At 46.5% G+C, this 23,372-nt stretch overlaps 2 protein-coding genes and 1 long non-coding RNA gene across 3 annotated transcripts in view; all 3 read right to left on the reverse strand.

Annotated features, from left to right (window-relative positions):
* sec31a (SEC31 homolog A, COPII coat complex component) overlaps positions 1-1,973 on the reverse strand; it is a 33,799-nt gene extending 31,826 nt beyond the window's left edge. The window contains exons 1-2 of the mRNA XM_056291241.1: positions 1,832-1,973; positions 486-565 (exon numbers count right to left, since the gene is read on the reverse strand). Of these exons, the coding sequence (XP_056147216.1) occupies positions 486-564 (79 nt within the window). The 5' untranslated portion in view covers position 565; positions 1,832-1,973. The remainder of the gene's footprint in view (positions 1-485; positions 566-1,831) is intronic.
* Positions 1,974-4,416: 2,443 nt separating this feature from the next.
* Positions 4,417-5,366, reverse strand: LOC130122178 (uncharacterized). Its single transcript, XR_008811115.1, has 2 exons — positions 4,771-5,366; positions 4,417-4,545 (listed from the first exon to the last, which is right to left on the reverse strand). It is a non-coding gene; the product is annotated as an uncharacterized LOC130122178 (long non-coding RNA).
* Positions 5,367-6,465: 1,099 nt separating this feature from the next.
* Positions 6,466-21,286, reverse strand: enoph1 (enolase-phosphatase 1). The gene is made up of 6 exons (XM_056290943.1): positions 20,797-21,286; positions 13,854-13,955; positions 11,703-11,905; positions 8,876-9,008; positions 8,528-8,651; positions 6,466-7,274 (listed from the first exon to the last, which is right to left on the reverse strand). Exons 1-6 carry the CDS (start codon positions 20,878-20,880, stop codon positions 7,135-7,137), a joined length of 786 nt encoding a protein of 261 aa, XP_056146918.1. The 5' UTR covers positions 20,881-21,286; the 3' UTR covers positions 6,466-7,134.
* Between the last annotated feature and the right edge of the window lie 2,086 nt (positions 21,287-23,372).

Raw genomic sequence — 23,372 nt, forward strand, 5'->3', positions numbered from 1 at the left:
AGGAGTACTAACCCTAACATGCATGTCTTTTTTGATGGTGGGGGAAACCGGAGAACCCGGAGGAAACCTACTGCAGATGTGGGGAGAACATGCAGACTCCACACAGAGGACGACCTGGGTTGACCCACCCCCCACCCCCACGTTGGCCAACCCCAGGGTTCGAACCTAGGACCTTCTCGCTGTGAGGCGACAGCGCTAACCACTGGGCCACCGCGCCGCCCCGAAGTGGTCGTTTGATAAAATCAAGTGGTGTGTTGTTATGAACATTATCTTCATATCATCTTATGATTGTTGCAGTGTCAATATTTTCTGTGACTGTCCCTTTCAAAGTCAAGACAAGTTTATTAGTGTCCTTATGATGAAACAGTTTTGAGTGGGCCTATGGATAGGCGACAGAATATACAAACGTTAGGTTCAGTCATGCCCAAACAACCAACTGCCTGCAAGGCAACTTTGCTCACTTGTCTCATGAAACACGCTCCTACCTGTTGCCAGGAAGATTGGGTGGTGCTGCGCAGGACTCCAGCTCTGGATGGCTGTGCGGTTGATCTCTTTGAGTTTCATCCTGATTATGAAAAAAAATAAAAATAAAATCCATTACCAAACTTTCAACACGAAAGAACAAGCAAAATACAGGTTCTCCAAAATTCTCAATTATGTACACCTATGTTGCACGTCATTTTTCGCTAATTCTCTTTTTCTTTCATTTGGCAGAAAAAAACGAGATAACTTCTCGAACGACATTGAAAATTAGGGTAATTACGGTACTCTCAGCCTATGTGTTGTTGGACTACTCGTGTTAAGCAATCTTGCAGAGGAGTCTGCACAGTGTTGCTGACATGACACTTTAACCCTGGACAGATTGTGTATTGGCTCTGCTGAGTTGCCTTTGTTTGTACGGTCTGCCTAATTACCTTCGTGATCGCAGATGCACGGTTTTCTTAACCAATGGGGGGCGTTTCGGATTTTGCACGCATGCGTCCTGTGGCTCGCACTAAACACAACGGTCTGCACGGGAAAACGGATGATTCGCGAAATGACACGTCTGGGTTTTAGACATGGCGGTGTTTGACGTGTTAGCGGCTGTGCGGCCGGTGGTTTGTTTCACCGGAGAGGAATAACGCTGCCAAGTGCGCCGCTTGCACACGAATGGACAGTAAAGTCCGCTCGGAATTTAACAAAAACCACGCTCGGGAGATGCCAGGGGGGCTAGCAGGACCCCTGGAGATGCCAGGGGGCTAGCAGGACCCCTGGCATCTCCAAGGGTCTTGCCAGCAGGACCCCTGGCATCTCCAAGGGTCTTGCTAGCCCCTTGGAGATGCCAGGGGGCTAGCAAGACCCTTGGAGATGCCAAGGGCTAGCAAGACCCCTGGCTAGGGGCTAGCAAGACCCTTGGAGATGCCAGGGGTCCTGCTAGCAAGACCCTTGGAGATGCCAGGGGGCTAGCAAGACCCCTGGCAGGGGCTAGCAAGACCCTTGGAGATGCAAAGGGCTAGCAGGACCCCTGGCAGGGGCTAGCAAGACCCTTGGCGATGCCAAGGGGCTAGCAAGACCCCTGGCAGGGGCTAGCAAGACCCTTGGAGATGCCAGGGGCTAGCAAGACCCCTGGCAGGGGCTAGCAAGACCCTTGGAGATGCCAGGGGGCTAGCAGGACCCCTGGCATCTCAAGAGACGTGGCTCTAAACAGGAAGCGGGTCTCGGCTATTGCCTCTCCATACGTTACTTAGTTGGCGGAGCACAACAGGAGCTTCTCGACCAGGCTAACCGGGCAGCACCCGGCGTGCCACCTCCTACACGACAAGAGTAGCGCGGTTTGAGTGCGGCTGCTTACCTCGCTGCTTGTCACATGGACGCGTACATGAAACGGGTGCAAGCAGCGTCCACTCTCCTTTACCCTCCGTCTCCAGCAGGTCGGTCGGTCAGTCCGGAGCTGTCGGTCCCGGCGGCGCAGTGGAACTCCACGTCCCCACTGGGCTCCATCAACGTGGCACTGCACAAGTCTCCTCCCCCCCTCGCCCGACGACGACTTCCGGTAAACGTCGCCATCGCTCTGCACGTGCCACTTCTCCTTCTCCTTCTCCTTCTTCTTCTTCTTCTTCTTCTTCTTCTTCTTCTTCTTCTTCTTCTTCTTCTCCTCAACATCTGGTAGGATTTTGCAAAAAGAAAACGATGAACTCTGCTGTAACGTAATCCTCTGCTCAGCCAAATTCTTTATTCATAAAAATAGATACTTTAAGTCGTCCCCCAAATTTGTTGTTTTTTTTTTTTAAATGAATTTAGATTATACTTGAAATATTTAAAACTAATGAGCGATACAAAACCTCTGAAGATTTATGAGGCGTTAAAACATTTTCCCACTGAATCCTTATTAATCCCCCCTTGTATGATGGACTATGTTTTATTATTTTCAATTAGTGTATGTCATGTATTTAATTTGTTATTGTTTGTACCCTTATTTTCATAATACATTACCGTATATTTGTCACGTGACATTCAGTCTCTATGCACTTCCTGATATACTGTATAGAAATGTTTACATACTGTTCCCTTTGACACTTTGGATATCTCCATGTATTTTTGGATGGGATGTATATTTGCCCTGTTTGTTTTATAATGAACTTTCTTCAAGAACCTGTACATGAATATGAACAATGTTCAATAAAAATATATTTAAAAAAAACTTCTCTCATTCTGGGACAAACAGTGAAACACCTGATCGTCTTCTTTTATGGATGTACGTTTGCTAATGCTTTTTGGGAAGATTTGCATGATTGGTCATGGCCTAAATGTGTTAATTTCTCTAATTTAACAAGAAAATCGTCGGTTTACACACACACACACACACACACAGGTAGCTTGGCATACACAGACACGCATGGATATGCAGACTACACACACACACACACACAGCACCTTATATACATCACACACACTATTATTGTTGCTGTTTTTCTTGTTCAGTTACTGTTGTTGCTGCAGTGTTGAGAAGCCGAAACTCAAGAATTTTACTCTCTTATATTTTCATAATGAGACGTAACAAATAAAGAGTCTTTAATCTTGAAAAGGTTTTGTTTGGTGTAACTGTAAAAGGCCCTGTGATGGCCCGGAGGCCTGTCCAGGGTGTCTCCCCACCTGCGGCCCAGTGACTGCTGGGTTAGGCTCCAGCATCCTCGTGACCCTGAGAGCAGGATAAGCGGTTTGGGTAATGAATGAATGAATGAATGAATGAATAACTGTAAAAGATCCAACACATGACCTGGCAATCAATCATCCTTGGAAAAAAATGTATACATAAAAACAGATTCATGAAAACAAAACCAAATTTCCATATTTTTCATAAGGAGCCATTTCATCTTCTGAAATGTGTGGAGAAAATAACGCAGTGATACTTTGCCATTTAGTTGAGAAGCTTGACCTTGCAGAGAATCCCTCTCCCCCTACTGTTTTGTGTTTTTTTTGTTGTTGAATTTCCATTATTTTTCCTTTTTCTCCATTCTAACCTCTTCTTATACCCGTTTGTTTTGTGTGCCCATTTTAAGGCTTGTCTGTTACCTGGAGACACTGTACCATGCCATTTGTTGTCAATTTGCTAAAAATAAAAAAAAACTTCTTCTTCTTCTCTCCGCACATGCTACCGCGCCATGCCCATTTTTTTTCTAAACCGAGATGGCGACGTCTTGATTTGTTCTCTAAAAACTAGAGGTGAAGTAGAAGAAGAAGAAGTAGTGCTACGTCACAGTCTGGCGTTCAGTTCACTTCATACACTGCTTTAACCGCTCGGCACACTAAATGGCCTCTTAGACCAGTGGTTCTCAACCTTTTTGGGGTCCTGGAGCCCCTGCGTATTTTTGATCTACCCTGAGGACCCCTCCACCTGATCTTGGGGGAGGGGGGTTGCAATTTGATAGAAACAGTAGAAACTGCATTTTAAATTGCATTATAGCATTTATTCACTCTTTGGGGCAAAAATAAGAGCTTTCAGTTGTAACTTAGATATAGTTAACAAAACAGAATTCTTATGCAAGTAACTTTCAGATATATGTAACAAAACAGAGTATGTATTCAGTAACTTTCAGATATATGTAACAACAGAATTTTTATGCAGTAACTTTTAACAATGCAAACGGGAGCGAGATCTCTTATTAAAATACAATAAATTACACTTGTGAAACAGATGTAATTAGAGAAAAAAGTCCTGTCACCCTTTATAGTTTAGGTAGATAAAGGTCTCAGTCACATTTGAGTAAAATAATCCTATTTCTATAAATGTCATAGGATCTTTTTTTTTAAAGATATTTTATTTTCACGGACCCCTTGCAATTACACCACGGACCACTAGGGGTCCGCGGACCCCGGGTTGAGAAACACTGTCTTAGACGATGAGATCAATTAAAACAACGACAGAACAGCATCAACCGAGTTTAATTCAAAGTTTATTTCAATTTAAGGAAACGTGGTTCGTGCGCACGCACGCACGCGTACACACCGTATAGCAGAGCACGTGTGCGACGGCAGGCGGGCGCCACTTCGGGGTGGAGGAAGAGCCTGGAAAAGGGAAGCAGACACGTGTCGGTGAACCACGTTAAGACTTTAACTCCTAAAAACAACCCCGAGAGAGGCACAATCTTAACGGGACACCCTCATACAAGGAACACGGTGATCACCCCCCGGGCGGGGTCAGATGGGTAGTGAATAATATAATCATTGGGATGCCGAGTCCACGAGTCCCTGTCAGAAACAAATAATGAACCTTGAACGTAACACACAAACCTGCTGGCCGCCACCCTCCCTCGTCTCCGCCTGTCCCAAACGGCGCGGTTTCAAAAGTGGAGACCCATCCAAGCCGCTGCCCTTCAGCAAGACATCAGCCTCTCTAACGGCCCGTCGCCTAAATAACCCACGGCGTCTCGGCGGTTCGACTCAAGACGCGCCACACGCGGTGACGAGCCCCGCGTTTCACTTCCCCCGGAAGTGATCGTGCAGTCTTCCGGCTAAGGGTCCCGGCAGCGAACAAAAAAGGGGTGAAGACGCGGTATAAAAATGTTTCCCCCATTTCTGTTATCTTCACGGTCTTGGATTTCATCGCCCCCGCCTCCCACACTTGCCACTAATTTATTGACATGTTGTAAGTTATATTTGTAAAATTGTATCTCACCCCCATTTATTTAAACTATTGTCGCGAATTCGGAGGGACAACGCAACCACAGGAAGTGCTGCGGGCCGGGACGCGAACCCGGGGGACCCCTCTGGCTCACTGGCTCAATTAGTACATCAGAGACGGGTCGCCTGAATAAGGTTCTCCGCCTCCTGTCGCTTCCATCGTCTCATCTGCGAGCGCCCTCCGCCACCTGTACAGTCAACGGACAAGGTGGGGCTGAGACGCGACTGCAGGGCTAAAAACTTTAATCGCAAATCTTAGTTCGTGCGCGATGCAATGACGTCACGCACGGTGTAAAATAAGAGCGGAAGTCGCACGTAGACTGCGCTCGATATGGGAAGTCGTTGTTAAATGGAGCAAACGTGGAAAGATGATCCCCTATAATTGCGATGGTTTGTGCCTTTGCGAAATTCTCATCCTCATTTTACACTTACTCGGCTTCAAGCGCCCCCTGGTGGCTATATTCAGCATGACGTAATTTTCGTTCAAGCTGTTGGTATGGTCACTCAGTACCACGAGAGGCTTGGTTTGGTAGTAGAGTTCCTTCGGAATCCCAAAGGGTGTCCTCTAATCCCATCCAACCTTAGTCTACAGTACAGAATATAAAATCATAAAAATCCTGTCCTGGTCGCTGCACTAGCACCTCCTCTGGCCGGTCGGGGCGCCTGTTCGGGGTGGGGGAGGGGGGACTAGCTGATCCTCCCACGCGCTACGTCCTCCTGGCGAAACTCCTCACTGTCAGGTGAAAAGAAGCGGCTGGCGACTCCACTTGTATGGGAGGGGGCATGTGGTAGTCTGCAGCAGAGGGGGTGGAGCAGCGACTAGGGAGAAAAAGGGAGGGGGGAATCTTCTGCAAGTGTGACTGTCGTACAGTCTCCAACCCACGGCCTTTTCAGTGCTAGTCTGCAGGAACGTGATTAACAAAACCTAGTACTCATCTGGCAAAACTCAGTATGACCCCCCCCACACACACACACCCCACACCCCCACCCCCACCCCAACAAAACTGTTTGGCTGCATTCGTTTAACGTCCACCATTGCAGTAGCAAAACGTGGACATTTATCTTGAGGCTTGCACAACACATTTGGGAAATTAAGGGTTGTGTTTCACCGGGTTTGAAATGACTGGTGAAGCACTTTAATTTGTGAAAGCTGTTGTATTACGACCAACATGCCAACAACAGCCATGTGTGAAGAGCGGGACTACGGGAGAACACAAATCACGCCATCAAACTGCAGCACACGTGTTCTTAATTGTGTCAACGGCAACAGTTTGTCAGATCACTAGCGGCGATGTCGCACACGAGGTACTTTTTTTTTTTTATTTGGCAATTCTCTGGTGACTTCCAATTTGTAAAGGGTTACATCTAGACAAGCACAGTTAAACAGCATTCACCTACAGGGTGAAAGTTACAAGTTTCCAAACCACTTTTAAATTAGAATATTCTATTTCTAGCAGCATTAGTGCTAAATGCATCTATTCTGCAGTGTCCGTGACGCAGTTTCCCCGAACGGTATTTGAAAACTGCGTTTGCTGAAGAAATTTCGAGCGCTCGAATGAACAGTAGAAAAACTTACTTCGTCAGGGAGAAAATGTAGTTTTACAAAACAGACGATAACCCAAAATACAAATGTACACAATTCTTGGTTTCTAAATCATAACACGTGGTACAGAGGTGGCATTCAGTGTTCAAAGGTAAAGGACTTTGCGGGGGTCACGCCGTGTTTCCTTCATGTTTGATATCTAGAAAATTCCGTCATACAGACTGGATCCTAATCAGCTGGACCGTAAGCCGTCTGCAGCTTTATACTTCATATTGCCTTCACCTGTCCATTTGCCAAGAACAATCAATCCACTCGGGAGGACCATCAACATCGGAGCTGGAAAAGGGGGGGGAGCAAAGAGAAGGTGGGAGAGGTCAATGTTAAACTAGGCCAGAGAACAGGTTATCCTTCTCCTCCTCCCGTTCTCAGAGTTAGGCGTGTCCCATCACTTCCAGTTGGCTAAAGGACGTAATGAGGTTGTAGTGGGTCCTCTCCTCCTCGGTCAGTTCCACGTTCCCGGGCCTCACCACGACCACCACATTGACTCCAGCGTCTTCTGCTGCTTTAGCCTCTGCAACGGCAAACACAGGACTGGATGTGTACTTGACAGTGTGTCCTTAGTCTAACCTAAACCCAGACCACTAAAGGCCTACGCCACAGAAACACAGCCTTACTTCTGAGTGGTCTGTATTCCAAACACTCCCAAGACTGAAAACATATGAGCAACCTTCGCCATTTCAGACTACCGTTTGGACAGCCTACTTAGCATGCTGCAAGCGCCCGTCAACTAAACACCATCCTTAAAAGGGTTTTTGGCGAGACATCTTTCCACATCAAGAGTCTTTTTAATGTGGACAATTTGCTGCTGGATCCACTTGCACTTTGCAGACTCTACGGCAGAACCGAGCCATAAACAGTTGAAAACACGACCTTGCTCAAACATCTGGACAAAATGTAGGGCTCCTGCACAATATCTCTAAAAAGAACTAATTTCAGTGCCTCATCCTAGTGATATCATAATATCATCACACCAGTTCAGTACAAGCACAGCAGTAAATAAAAACTGAAAATAAACTTCCTGGATTTTTCCAGAAAAAGGGCTGGGTTATTTTTCAGAAAAATAAAATGTCATTGTACATAACATTTTCTGCAAAAGTCCCATGCTGATGATCAAATCTGAGGATGAATTAAACCACTGTTACTCTACACAATGCTATAACCAGTGTTGTAGTCGAGTCACTAAACCTCGAGTCAAGTCTCAAGTCCCCAGTGTTCGAGTCTGGGTCCAAGTCCCCAAAGAAGAGTCCGAGTCGAGTCCAAGTCAAGTCCCCTTACCTGAGTCCGAGCCTGAGTCATCAAGGTTGAGGCTTGAGTCGAGTTCCAAGATGGGCTCCAGTGCTCCACTCTGGCACCGTAAAAAAGCCATTGATCACCACATTCTAATGTGGTGATCAATGTTACAGTATTAATATAGCTATCAATATCTTATGCCAAATTATTAAGGCCTATTACAAAAAAACTAACAAAAACAAAAAAAACAGTCTTTATCAATTAACAAGTCCGAGTCCTCATCTCCAACTTCCGAGTCTGAAAGCGGTCAATGCTCGAGTCCGAGTTCAAGTCATCAGTGCTCAAGTCCAAGTCGAATCACGAGTCCTGAAAATCAGGACTCGAGTCGGACTCGAGTCTGAGTCCTGGACTTGAGTACTACAACACTGGCTATAACAAATGAGCATGGTTTTTTTTTTTGTAAATACTCAACAATCATATATAAATAATACAACGATCAAGTGAGAGGTACATGCTTAGTTGACATTTGCATACCTCTTGTGACGTCTGTCAAGAAGGTGATTTCCTCAGGTTGACAGCCGATCCTCTCCGCAATCCTCTCGTAGCTCTTGCCCTCAACCTTAGCTCCTATATTGGTGTCAAAGTGGCCATCAAATAACTGAAATGACCATAAAAAATCTCATGTTAGCCAGTAGGAGAGCATGAAGTTAGGACCACAGTTGTACTAACTACATGTATTTCCTTATTATCTGTGAAAACTAGCAAGCCAAGACAGGACACATGGGGCCAAGGATTAATTTTATTATTAACACTGTCGACATTTTAATGACATGAATAATCATACAATTCAAAATTAATAACGAGGGAACCGAAAGTGCTTACATCTAAAACATCTCCTTCAACAGAATATCCGAAAAGAAGTTTCTGTGCCTCCACGCTTCCAGAAGAGTAGATGTAGACTTTCAGGCCGTGTCGTCTCCATCTTTTGATGGCTGGAACTACATCCTGGTAGATCCTGTTTCCAACAAGATCAAAACATGAAACACCAATAATTCTAACTTATTGCATCAAACAAGGTTTTCCTGAAATTAGTGTTTTCCTGAATTCATTTTGAGGAAAACCCCCTTTATGTATCACATGGGGTCAATACAGAAGACTTCTGACAGACTTCTACAATTCTGTTTCCTTTTACTTTACGGCATACTGTATTAGCCCGAATATGAGCCGACCCTCATTACAAGATGACACCCCCCCCCCTTGTTTCCAAGACCTGTTTTTGAAAAATAGATGTTTTTATAAAGAAAATAATTTTTTGTAACCTTACCAAACAAACTAACAGAACACAGGCAGAACCAGCAAGAAACAACACTGGGTAATACACAGAGACGATCTGACGAAAACACACAGCAAGGACCGGGGTTAGACAGGTGATGACAATGATGATGGAAGACAGGTGTGCAAGAGAAAACAGGAAGTAGAGCGGCAGGAAGAGTTCAGGGCATGCTGGGCAAAAAATATATAGGGAGACTGAATAGGTAGAACAATTCAGGAAGGACGGACAGGAGTCCTGACAAAATCCAACAGTAACAATATGGCACGTGCCCAGTTCACCTAGCTGATAAGAAAGAAAGATGCAAACTCAAGAGATTCAACCACTCATTTGTGCAGCACCACAAGACATTTTTGGTGCGACCAAACTGTGAGCTAGAGTAGCTAACTGAAAAACTTAGTGGCATCAGTGCCACTGGTGTAAAATGTTTGTCTGGCGCCCTGAAATCTATTCTCCATCCTGGTTGTGTGGAAGAGGATTCATTTTTCAGAAAGACAACGGGCCTCATTCATCAATCGTTAGTATATGCAAATTTATTCTTACACACTGTGAAGGCAATTTGTCTGCCATATAATCCTATACGATGATCGCTTACTTTTAATCTTTGACCATGTATGACCTACACCACGTTTACCTTCAGTCTACATAGCTTGGATCAATGCTTAAAGTTCATGTGAGCAAATCGAAGGTAGTGCTATAAAGTGTCTTCTCCGTGTGAACTAATAATAATAATTGTTAACTGCTAGCTGATAGCAGAGGAATGAATCAGAAGCTCACTCGAGTGTAACAAGGTCTGAAGGAACGGTCCTGGAGAATTATGAGCTGGAAGGTAAGGAAGAGGGGAGACCTGACCTATGACCTCTTTGAGCAAGTTGTTATCCATTAGGACGACAGTCCAGCAATAAAGATGAGCTACTTCCTCCAAACAGGATTGGGGGGAAATTCTGGGTAACTCCATTGTGACTGTGACAATAAGCATGTTTGGGCTGCAAGGTATAAAGGGGGTGGGCTCTGAGATCAGGGCACGTACTTAAGTAGCTATGCTTTGTGCATCTGTTGATGAACATATTAAAGTGTGACAATACCGTAAGAGACTTTTGTCTCGCTCCTCATTTATCATCAGAGAGGAATTAAATAATGGCCATGACACACACCCATGGAATTTTTTTAGCTCTCAAGATCATCTGACAGAAGCAAAGCCTGATGGTTATTTGTAATTCCTTCCTCCTAACATCTACTGTCAACCTCTTGCAATGAGGAATCAGCCAGGCTTGCAAAGACATCAGTGGTAGCCAATTGGTGTCTAAATTCAGGCATTACCCAGGTTCCACAGTGGTCTCCAAGACAAACTTCAGGGCTAAAAAATTCCATGGGTGTGTGTCATGGCCAAATCTGTACGTACGAACGATTGATGAATGAGGCCCAGTGATCTCAAACACTCATCAAAGCTTGGCCAGGACTGGTTGTCCAAGGAAGAGCAAGGACTGCTGACTTGTACAGCTTTCCCTCCAGTCACCAAGCCTCAACTCTATTAAATATTTGAAAAGGTAAACATGTGATAACAGCATCCCATACAGCAGCTGACACTGGGCCGGATCCGCCCACAGTCTGGCAGATCGCATAGGACTCACATCCGCCCAGAGACCGCCCCCCACCTCTGGCCAGAGTGTGGCCTCCTTATGAAAGTCAGAACCCATTTTTAAATTGGGCCTTGTGGATCTAAAACGAGTCAAGAGTCAGCACCTGAATTCCCTGTTTCTCGCATCAAAAATGTTCTAGAAACAGATTTCAGTGGACTGTTTAAGAGAAAGAACGTTTACAATCCTCGAATGTGCCGCCATGCATTTTTGTACTGGCGTCACGGCGGATCCGTTTTGCGGATCTGGGCCAGATGCTGTGATACATCTGGCCCAGATCCAGCCCAGTTTCATGTTGCTGTCTGAGATAGGACAACCCTTGAGATACTCTTTAAGAATTCTGGAAAACTTTGGATTCTGCGCAAACTCGTAGAATCAATGCCAGACAGAATGCAACCAACGATTAAGGCAAATGGTGGGGATGCCAAATAGAGAAATTTGGACTGTTCTGTTATTATTAGCAAAATGTTCTGAATTGTGTTGAAAAAAACATGTGATCGTGCTTCAGATATTTCAACTGAGTGAAGTTTTCCTGTTAGATTTCGAAGAATAATGAAAACAAAGATCTTGGTGATAAACTCAGGAGTTTTGGACCCCATACAATATTATTACAAAGACCCAGCTTTAGGACGGAACCCCGGCCGTTGCAGTTGAATGGTATGTTATGAGTTCTAACCGACTGAGCCTCTAGAACACCCCCGTCAACGGATTATTCATACTGAAAAAATGTCAGGCTACTTACTCGCCTTTGATTCTCCCTGTAGCATAAGCTGCCCTCCACATGTGGCCTTGGAGCTGTTTGAGAGCTGTCGTCTTCCTGTCGGCAGCCATCTGCCACAGTACAGTATCCACCACCTCCCTTATTGCCTTCTCCTCATCTGTGTGAACCGTCTGATCCAATGGATGAACAGGACATGCTCGGTTTTGCTTGATGTCCTCCTCAACCTGTCGTGAGAGTCAAGCTTTTTATTGAAAGTACATTGGCATATCCAGCCATCCATTATCAAAACTGCTTACCCTGCTCTCAGGGTTGTGGGGGATGCTGGAGCCTATTGGCATATGCTATTTCATTTCTTTGGTGAAAAAAATTTGACATGAAACAGAGCAAAGCTGGGAAAATAATGGTAAGAAGCACTGGCAGGGGGAGCAATTTTTAGTTTGAACCCCCGCCCCACCACAAAATACGTGTGGTACATCATCACATCGTCAGTCAAACAACACCAGCCTTGTTTTACACAGCCCACGACCTCAAATGATCTGGATCAGGAATCAGGAACACCCTATTTGTCATTTCACTTCATGCACTTGCGTACATGAAATGAAACGCCGTTTCCCCCAGCCCACATCAGTACAACACAAAGACAAAAACACATCCAAAAATTACAAGAACACACACGTCCAAACTTTTCAAAAAAATGTAAAAAAAGGGCGTCCGAGTAGCGTAGCGACCTATTCCGTTGCCCACCAATACGGGGATCGCCAGTTTGAATCCCCTTGTTGCCTCCGGCTTGGTCGGGCGTCCCTACAGACGCAACTGGCCGTGTCTGCGGGTGGGAAGCCGGATGTGGGTATGTGTCCTGGTCGCTGCACTAGCGCCTCCTCTGGTCGGCTGGGGCGCCTGTTCAGGGGGGGGGGGACTGGGGGGAATAGCGTGATCCTCCCACGCGCTACGTCCCCTTGGTGAAACTCCTCACTGTCTGGTGAAAAGAAGTGGCTGGCGACTCCACATGTATGGGAGGAGGCATGTGGTAGTCCGCAGCTCTCCCCAGATCGGCAGAGGGGGTGGAGCAGAGACCGGGACGGCTCGGAAGAGTGGGGTAGTTGGCCGGATACACTTGGGGAGAAAAAGGAGGGGAAAAAAAATTACAGACCCTTTGGCTCACAGGTTATCTAGTATTCCCAGGATGATACTGTACTCCCAGAATTCCAGCCCACATCATATGAAACACCAAAGAACGGAACGCCACACCGTGTGGCAGGAACCAAAAGGTGCGGCGAACACAACACAGTCCAAGCACAATGGTGATTAACAGCAGATCAAGTCCTCATAGCTCAGCACTGATGGTAAAACAATCTCCAGAGCTTAACCATTTTACTATGGAGAATGAAAGGTATCTGGACAAACACCGTAAGTGAAACGTTTGTATCAACCATCAGTGGCAACATAGTAGCTTCACCATCAAGGGAAGATGGACTGAATGTCCACTGGTAAATGAATGCCACATGCAAAATTTGCCTCTCATTCATTCCTGTGAGGAGGGGCATAGAAATGTGGAGGATCGACCTGATTCTGATTCTCACAGCAGGAAGGCGAGCATCCAAAAACGTTGAGGCATAGCAGCGAGGGGGAGTGTTGAAAGTGGAGCTCTGGTGAACTTAATAACATTTGAGACGTTTGGAGCAAGCGGTGAAAAATGAAATAGCAGGCGTTTTCTTCGATAGACATCTGATCCACATTCCAGAGTCACAAATATGAAGGAACAAATGAATGGTTGCACTAGCCAGCTTCCCTGTGCTATACAACCCAGCTGGGAGCATCCAAAGGAACACAACCAGCGCCAACTGACCAACAGCGTGCCCTTTTCTTAACTGAATGATGCAAAACAAGCAGTGAGCTTTATACAGTGAGTAAATGTGAGGTGAAGCCATGCTACGGGTCCAAAAGTAAGCACACAAAGTGACGATTCTATTGCCTGTAACTTCCGTTTCTGAGCACCAGGGGGGAGTGAAAAACAGTTAGAGGCTATTTCAGTCAGTAGCGCAGTCACTGTATTCGAAACTGGAATTGGCGCACCAAATTCTGCATTGCATTTGCGTCTTCTAGATAGCGGTTTTACGCGGACTAGTGGTAGTGGTGGTAACAAGTTTCTGCAGCCAACCCTGTTTTCCATACCTGTTTCTTTAGAAGATGAACATCTTGTTTGCACTCGTCTTCTTCCCAGTGGGTGGACAGGTAATCCTCAAGATGCTCCCTTATATACGGAAATAAGATATCCTGCAGGAAACAACATCATGTCATGAGATTTTTGCCAATGCTTCTTCCAACTCTCTATTATTCTGAGAATGAACCCAATACCTTTGAAACCTCTGATCCATCCACCCATTATCCTGCTCTCAGGGTCACGGGGATGCTGGAGCCTATCCCAGCAGTCATTGGACGGCAGGCGGGGAAACACCCTGGACAGGCCATCACAGGTGTCTGCGTGGGTTTCCTCCCACAGTCCGAAGACATGTAGGTCAGGTGAATCAGCCGTACTAAAATTGTCCATAGGTGTGAATGTGTGTGTGTGTGTGTGTGTGTGTCGGCCCTGTGATGGCCTGGCAGCCTGTCCAGGGTGTCTCCCCGCCTGCCATCCAATGGCTGCTGGGATAGGCTCCAGCATCCCTGCGGCCCTGAGAGCAGGATAAATGGTTGAGATAACAGATGGATGGATGGATCAGTCCGAAACCTCTAAAAGACTTGTGATTTCCCTGATTAAAAAGTCAGCAGCTTCTGAAAATATTTATCATGTTTTGAACAATACTGCCATGAACATCCTTTTCGCAAACCATCTCCTTAAAGAAAAAAGCAAAAATAAAATACAGTAAGTTTTTTCCTCCCTGCTCTGCCAAGTATTTGGAGTTTGCTTGCGAGTGTCTGCCATGGTTGTGGTTCCTTGTTACCCAGTTGTAACCTGCCTGAGTTGCTGTGCATGTACAGTGGGGTCCGAAAGTCTACTACCAAGTAAAAAAAAAAACCAACTATAGTTAAATGATAACCAACAAAATGTGGTCTTAAAGTAGCAGAAGCAGTTTCCAAACCACATCGTTGACCTCAAAATGAGTAGAAAAGGCCAGCGTAAGTCAAAACCATCCCTGCTGAAGGCAAGAAGGAACTCTTGCCTACATATGAATCAAAACGTTAATTGTGGGGCTCAAGTGAGGAAGCAGCAGCATGAACGGTTACTGCAACAGTGCATACACACATACTGTAGGGAATTCGGGGGCTAGCCGGGAACCGCCGCAGCCGGGACACGGGCGACTACGTTAACCGGTCGACTAAAGCAGTGTTTCCCAACCCAGTCCTCAAGGACCCCCTACCCTGCAGATTTCCGTTGCAACCCTGAATAGGTACCTGTTTGTAGTTATTCAACCAATCAGCGATGAATTATGTCAGACGTTGCACACCTTGCATAATTAAGTGCTGTGAGATGATTGGTTGAGTAAGTACAAGCAGGGCTACCTATGCAGGGTTACAATGAAAATCTGGAGGATAGGGGTTCCTTGAGGACCGGGCTGGGAAACGCTGGACTAAAGGATCCGACCCATTAGCCAACGGGTTAATGTTGTCGCCCGTGGTGTGGGACATCCGGGTTCGCGTCCTGCCTGCGGCGGTTCCCGGCTGCCCCCCGAATTCGCTACATTGGTGTCAGAAGTGGGATGGTGAGACTGTGAGGCCAGCAGAAGCACATGCGCCCAGAGGCGTGAGGGAGCTGGTGTGCTGAGGTGCGGGGATGCACTTCCAGGAAGGGGGGGGGGGGTAATGTAATGATCACAGATGAATAGACTCACTAGCCCTTGGCTAACGGGTCAGACCCTTTAGTCGACTGGTTAGCGTAGTTGCCCGTGGACAGAGGTGGAAAACTCCGCTTCAGAAAGTAGACGTACTAACCATGTGCTTGCTCCATCCATGCACTAAACCAGCTGGTTCTAATTAGCACAACACTTCAGCCAGGTAGGATAACTGATTAGTGAAATCAGCTGGTTTAGTCCATGGGTGGAGCAAATACATGGTTAGTACTTCTACTTTCTGAAACCGGGTTTTCCACCTCTGGATGATTCATTTTCAAGCAGGACAGTGAGCTTAAACACACATTGCCGCTCTGCCAGGACTATCTGAATTCCAAGGAAGACCAAGGACTGTGGACTTGTATAATCCAGTAACTCCATAGTCACCAGTGCTTAACCCCACTGAGCATCTATGGGAACACTGGGAAAGGCAGAAGGTGGAGCATACATCACAGGACAATCTCTAGGGTGCTCTCAGAGTCTACTACTACTTTCGGCTGCTCCCGTTAGGGGGCGCCACAGCGGATCATCCGTTTCCATCTCTTCCTGTCCTCTGCATCTTCCTCCGTCACACCACCCACCTGTATGTCCTCCCTCACCACATCCATAAACCTCCTCTTTGGCCTTCCTCTTCTCCTCTTCCCTGGCAGCTCCATATTCAGCATCCTTCTCCCAGTATACCCAGCATCTCTCCTCCACACATGTCCAAACCATCTCCATCTTGTCTCTCTTGCTTTGTATCCAAACCGTCCAACCTGAGCTGTCCCTCTAATATACTCCTTCCTAATCCTGTCCTCCTTCATCACTCCCAATGAAAATCTTATCATCTTCACCTCTGCCACCTCCAGCTCCACCTCCTGTCTTTTCGTCATTGCTGCCGTCCCCAGACCATACAACACAGACAAACACAAACTGGCAAACATGTAATACGCCAGCAAAGCGAAGTGCTCCCTGTACTCGAACGTTTCCTGTTTAGTCAGATGTACCAAAACACTCGCCGTCTCTTCCTCTGCTCCGAGATATCGCTGGCAATCTCTCAACCGCGCACAAACACACATGCAAGTAGGTAACTCGTGCTCACAGACCCAACACTTGTTCTTGGCCCATTTCAATAAGACTCAAAGCTGAGAAACTATTTCAAAAACTCAACCTCAACTGCAAAAGGTTAGTCGAGGCATCGCTTCCAGCCTGGTTTTTATCCCAACAGTTCCCCTCCCCCCTCTTTTCCCCCCAATTGTATCCGTCCAATTACCCCACTCTTCCGAGCCGTCCCGGTCGCTGCTCCACCCCCCTCTGCTGATCCGGGGAGGGCTGCAGACTACCACATGCCTCCTCCCATTCATGTGGAGTCACCGGCTGCTTCTTTTCACCTGACAGTGAGGAGTTTCACCAGGGGGACTTAGCACGCGGGAGGATCACGCTATTTCCCCTACCCCCCCCCCCCGAACAGGCGCTCAGAATGACCAGAGGAGCCGCCAGTGCAGCGACCCAGACACATACCCACATCTGGCTTCCCACCCGCGGACACGGCCAACTGTGTCTGTAGGGACGCCTAACCAAGCCGGAGGTAACACGGGGATTCGAACTGGCGATCCCCATATTGGTAGGCAACGGAATAGGCCACCGTGCTACCCAGACGCCCATCTTTGACGCAAAGGAGCCTACAGACATTAACACCGGACTTCCTAGACAAAGACACAAAAAAGACAATACTTCATAGCAACGCCCCGCATTACCATATCTCAGAAGGTCACAACACCCAACAAGGGCGTAGAACGAGGACTCCGTCTGGCATTAACTGCATAATTCTCCGGTCTATCGTCGCTGAAGAGACCTTTAGCTATGTGTGCCAGCGACAAGTGTGCAGAGCAGAAATATCATCTTGGGGGTGCAGCTGCGACAGTGTGCGTCGGATGAGGCCTGGCGAAGCAGCTGGAGCGGCAACTTGAGCACAAGTTAAAGAGGACGCGACTGTCACCCCATGAGCAGCACTCAGCCTTAGTGATACAACACAATATGGTCTCACAACCATCTTGTAAACCTTCCCTTTAACTCTTGCTGGTACCCTTCTGTCGCAAATCACTCCTGACACTCTTCTCCACCCACTGCACCCTGCCTGCACTCTCTTCTTCACCTCTCTTCCGCCCTCCCCGTTACTTTGAACAGTTGACCCCAAATATTTAAACTCATACACATTCGTCACCTCCACTCCTTGCATCCTCACCATTCCACTGTCCTCCCTCTCATTCACACATAGGTATTCCGTCTTGCTCCTACTGACTTTCACTCCTCTTCTCTCCAGTGCATACCTCCACCTGTCCAGGCTCTCCTCCACCTGCACCCTACTCTCACTACAGATCACAATGTCATCATCATCGTCCACCAAGACTCCTGCCTGATCTCGTCCATCAACCTGTCCATCACCATTGCAAACAAGAAAGGGCTCAGAGCCGATCCTTGATGTAATCCCACCTCCACCTTGAACCCATCTGTCATTCCAACCGCACAACTCACCACTGTCACACCTCCCTCATACATATCCTGCACCACTCCTACATACTTCTCTGCTACTCCCGACTTCCTCATACAATACCACACCTCCTCTCTCGGCACCCTGTCGTATGCTTTCTCTAAATCTACAAAGACACAATGCACCTCTATCTGGCCTTCTCTATACTTATCAATCAACATTCTCAAAGCAAACATCACATCTGTGGTGCTCTTTCATGGCATGAAACCATACTGCTGCTCTCTGATCACCACCTCTCCTCCTCTTAACCTAGCTTCTATTACTCTTTCCCAAATCTTCATGCTGTGGCTGATCAACTTTATACCTCTGTAGTTGCTACAGTTCTGCACATCACCCTTGTTCTTGAAAATCGGTACCAGTATGCTTCTTCTCCACTCCTCAGGCATCCTCTCACTTACCAAGATTGTGTTAAACAATCTAGTTAAAAACTCCACTGTCACCGCTCCTAAACATCTCCATGCCTCCACAGGTATGTATCATATAATTGTGTAATTTTATAGTGCAATTTATTGCATAACTCACTATGTAATTTATTGAATTCTGTTTTTAATTGTATTTCTGTGATACTTAGGCTTGGGCTGGTTGTGGGTCATTCACCTTGAGTCAGTCTCTTTCTACCTTTAGCAACCGGTCATGCATCAGGTGACCTGTTCTAGTCGGTATTTGAAGGAGAGTGTCAAAACTCATATATATATATATATCTGAAGAGCACATGCTCAAAATGTCACATGTGGTGGTAATTTTAATAAATGCCACGGGAGCGACTGTTAGTGTGTGGATTTTATTTTTCCATACTGCCTTTTTGTTGAAAAATTAAAATTACATTGGTCTATATATTCCACTATATTGAATATATATACTATGAGTCCACTATATAGGTAGTGGACTCATACTTCTGGACCCCACTGTACCATTCTAAGCAGTATGTGGCCACACTGTGTATTCCCAAAATAATATATATGCCATTCAGCTGTGACGCTGCAGGAATGTGCCTGCCCTGAGTTACAACAGACCTTGATTACATTTTCCATTTCACATGAAGAAATGAAAAACAACATCAACATAATCAATTTACGATCAAAACAACAGTATTGGGTCATCTGCATCGTCTGAAATTAAAACAGAACAAACCTCTGTAAATGTGTTAAAACAAAGGTTCTTACTTTAAAACTGAATAAATCGTGTCTCTTTCCTCACAAAGTAAGCATTTATATTCATAATAAATTGACAATGTTATAATTTGCTATGGGTCTGATGCTATACTGATGTTACAATTACATAAGTGTATTATAGGAAGCTCGATCACGCGTGTGTGAATAATGATGTCATTTTAAGGCCCCGTTACATTAAAATAATTTGCGAGAATGGAATTTGAGCATTCAGACACCACGTTAACGCTGTAAATCAAGATCACTGTTATCATTTTCTACATTGATTATATAAATTACAACTACTTTACTTCAGCATACATTAAACTGCAGCAGCGTAAAAATATCATAATTTATGATTTGCCATTAATATCAATACCTTTGGGTATTGTTGTAAATGACTGTAGAGGGTTACATGATCTTCCAGGTCCAAATTGCAGTCTGTCAAAATAAATACATATATATGGTAACACTTTCTATGAAGCATGCATCTATAACGCCTTATAAGCATCTATAATGCCCTATAAGTGTAGCTATATGTCATTGTAAGATTCATTATAACCATGTATACGCCCTCACAACACCTCATAACCACCTTTATGATACATTATGTCCATTTAAAACGGATTTATGCATTATAAGTATGTCATCATTAGCCCGTTTATCTGTCAAATGGCATAATGCTTCATAGCCAACTTGTTTTGCTGAACTTTTGTAGAGATGCATAACGGAGACTTCAGGGCTATTTCACTGTCTTCAACCATAGCTGTTAGTCACTGTAATACACATTATAGGAAAGTATGAGCAGTATAGATGCAATAGATGCTTATAGGGCGTTATAGGTGCTTATAGGGCGTTATAGGTGCTTATAGGGCGTTATAGATGCAAGCTTCATAGAAAGTGTTATATCCCTCCCTAGTCCACACAACATTGCCTCGTCTCGTTTTATATTGCACAAACATGCTCAGAAACCTTGGCGGTGAATGCATATTCGGGCGGGTCAAAAATGCAGTCTGCACGAACACGCATCCCCGTGCAAACTACACGCTGGACGGACTCCTTTCTGTACGTCAAACGGAAACGTAATAACCCAAACCCACTTCAACTGGCGCGCACGCACGCACGCACGCTCCCACAACTTCACGGCAACATAATTGTCTGCAAAAACGTGCGATATTTCGCTCGGGCGCTTGCTTTTAATTTGCTAATTTTATATTCCCATAATTGAGTACTAGCATGTCACAGTAGCTGTATTTTGCTTCCAAAATAGCCACAACACGCTTTCCATACAAAACATACATTTGAAGAAATGGCGTAAAGGTGGAGGACAGTGTGAAAAGAAGCAGAGAAACAAGACAGTAAAACCCGAACCCGAACCCGGGCACGGTTTCTGCAGACGACCCCATTGTGTGTGATTTAGCCGCATTAGCTTAGCGGCTCTTCTGCTAGCATGCGCGACCGGCTACGTTATCGCGCATGCTAGCCGAAGAGCCGCATTAGCTTAGCGGCTCTTCTGCTAGCATGCGCGACCGGCTACGTTAGCGCGACTCGCTAACGTCGGCGGAGACCCGACATTGTTGTCGCGGCGAGAAAATGCGAGCCGAGCTTACCTTCACGAAGGTGATCGGCGTGGTCGTCCCCTCGATGTCTAGTAAGAGAGCGCCGGTACTCGCAGGAACCGCGACGGCGGCCATTTTTAGGCGTCTGACGGACAGCCCGGGGGTCTGACGGCGCTCCAACGCTAGCCCTTTGGGTGGGGGTGTGGGTGGCGGTGTAACGCTGGGTAGAACGTGTGCTGGTTAGCTGCCTTGCTAACGGCTATTTTCGCTTAAAACGCTGACAGCGACGGCCGCTAACGTAGCCTTTACACCCCGCTGGAGAGCGCACATGTCCGGACGGGCTGGCCGCTGGGTATTGGGGCGCGCCTCGCCGCCGCTCTGCCCCTCCCTCCCGTAAAACGAAGAAGTCGGTTATCGGTGACGCGATACGTTTTTGTTTTTTTAACAAAACGTACGACACAATGTTTCCGTCATCGGAAGTCATGCGACTGCCGATGCGCGCGGCGGTACGAACGAGATTCGGCAGTTTCTGATGGCTGTCACAGGCAGAAATCACAAGTGTGGGTGGGCACCATAGGCGTTTCTAGCCCATTTTGGGGGGGGGGGTGCTGCAGCAGCACCCCTAAATTGAACCCCGGCACCCCTAAAATTGAAGAGATTTTTTTTATTTTTTACTGTATGTCCGTGTTTAATAAGCTGAAGAACTGTCAAAAGCATACCCGGTATATGGTTTAAACGTAATATTTTAACAAAAAAGATACAGCACCCCCCCATGCTTCGAAAATGGTTTGATCCACCCCCCCCCCCCCAATTTATCTTGCCTGGCCGGCCAGCGCTCTGGGGAGCTCTGATCCTAGAATCGCCCCTGGTGGGCACAGAGAAAAATCAGGTGGGCCCCTAGCCCGCCCAAGACCAATCATACTCCGTGTGCGAGCTATACCATGGCTTCTGGGGGGGGGGGGCTCACTTTTTTTTTACGGAGGGGGGGGCGCTTGCGTGTGCCTCAAAGAAAGGGCTGACTGTGACTCTTGTTGCAAAGAAACATTTATAGCTGCAAGCATGTAGGCCTACTTGCTATATGTCAGCGCATCCGATGTATAGGGAATGTGAGGGTACGTCACCCGCGTTGTGTGTTGCGACGGGGGCGCCATCTTGTTAGGAATGCGCTCTGTTAGGCATGTAAAACATGCAAACAACAGCCTTAACAAAGCAATCGCGATCTGTTCGTTGAAAACACTCTAAATAAATGTATGTCGACTCATGTAGTGTGGTCCGGCTTTATTGTCTTGTAGTTCCATATCATCTGGATAACCATGATTTCAACAACAGCAACATAATATAACATAAACAGTTATCATGCATCAGTAATAGCCTAATTTGAATGCAACACAGTTTAATACATCATCCTTCCTGGTGGATTGTCACAGTCGTGGTGGAGAAGCTTGCGTGGTCCTGAGATCCCGGGAGCAATGCCGTCTGGAGCTATGCTCATGGTAGTTTCAAACCATGGCGGTAAGGTCAAGGGGGAGGTCTCTAACAGAGCAATCCAACCAAGAACTCAACGGTGGAACAGGCGGAGGATGATGGTTGACTTTAGGGAAGCATCACAACGGCTGGGAAGGTGGTTGAAGACGCAGCAGATATGGGCCCCCAGTCATCTTGGACTCCATGCCACTGGATCCTGACCCAGATCTGTCAAGGACCATGTGGTGGCTGTCTATGCACCAGTCCCCCCACATTAAACAAAGTCATGCACAGGCGTCCTCCATAAAGGGAATCCACTGATATCCCGGATTAAGTCCTATGGCAACCGCCATGTGAAGAGGGGACAGGATTGTGAGATCCGGAAGCCCCACATCAGGTGGTGGGTGCTAGATTCAGTCGCTGGGCTCTTGGAACAAGGTAAAAAGAGCCCTGCAGTAGCTGCACTCACGACTGAACAGCCCTCTTTAGGACCCACTCTGCTCATCCCACCTGGGGAAGGGGATAGAAAAGGTGCCCTAAAAATAGATTACCTGAAACCTCTTGACTGGATTACCGCGTTCAGGGGGATCACCACATGCAACATAGAAACATAGACACATGAACTTTGAAGTCTGGACTGATTGATAGCGCAACCAGTGACAGACCGGAGAGGAGAACCGCGATCATTGCTAGAGAACTGAAGAGATGCCAGATTGACATAGCTGCCCTTTCTGAAACCCGACAGGCAGACGAAGGACATCTGAAGCAGGAGAAGGATGGCTACACTTTCTTCTGGAAAGAATAAGCTGCTGATGAGCTCAGGATCCATGGCGTTTGATTTGCCATCAGGAACCAGATCATCCGCCACCTGTCTGAACTTCCTGTGGGGATGAGTGAGCATCTCATGACCATCATTCTGGTGCTTGCCAACAACCAGATGGCAACATTTGTGAGTGCCTATGCCCCTTTAGACTCTGAAGAGGAAGTAAACGAGACCTTCTACGCCTGCTTAGACGAGATACTGTCAAGAATCCCCAAGAAGGATAGGGTTATTCTCCTAGGAAACTTCAACGCCAGGGTCGGCCGGGATCAACACCTCTGGAAGGGCACTATAGGAAAGGAAGTCATCGGGAACATCAACTCCAATGGAGTTCTGCATCTTA

This window comes from Lampris incognitus, chromosome 12 (assembly GCF_029633865.1).
Source record: "Lampris incognitus isolate fLamInc1 chromosome 12, fLamInc1.hap2, whole genome shotgun sequence".
In the NCBI taxonomy this organism is placed as follows: Eukaryota; Metazoa; Chordata; class Actinopteri; order Lampriformes; family Lampridae; genus Lampris; species Lampris incognitus.

What these genes read in the sequence shown, in the direction of transcription:
- enoph1 (XM_056290943.1), bottom strand. Translation starts at nt 20,880, where the DNA reads ATGGCCGCCGTCGCGGTTCCTGCGAGTACCGGCGCTCTCTTACTAGAC. An exon ending in CGCCGATCACCTTCGTGAAG is followed by an intron (nt 13,956 to 20,796) that starts GTAAGCTCGGCT and finishes TGTTTCCTGCAG; the next exon opens with GATATCTTATTTCCGTATAT. An exon ending in ACAGGGAGAATCAAAGGCGA is followed by an intron (nt 9,009 to 11,702) that starts GTAAGTAGCCTG and finishes TGTTGGAAACAG; the next exon opens with GATCTACCAGGATGTAGTTC.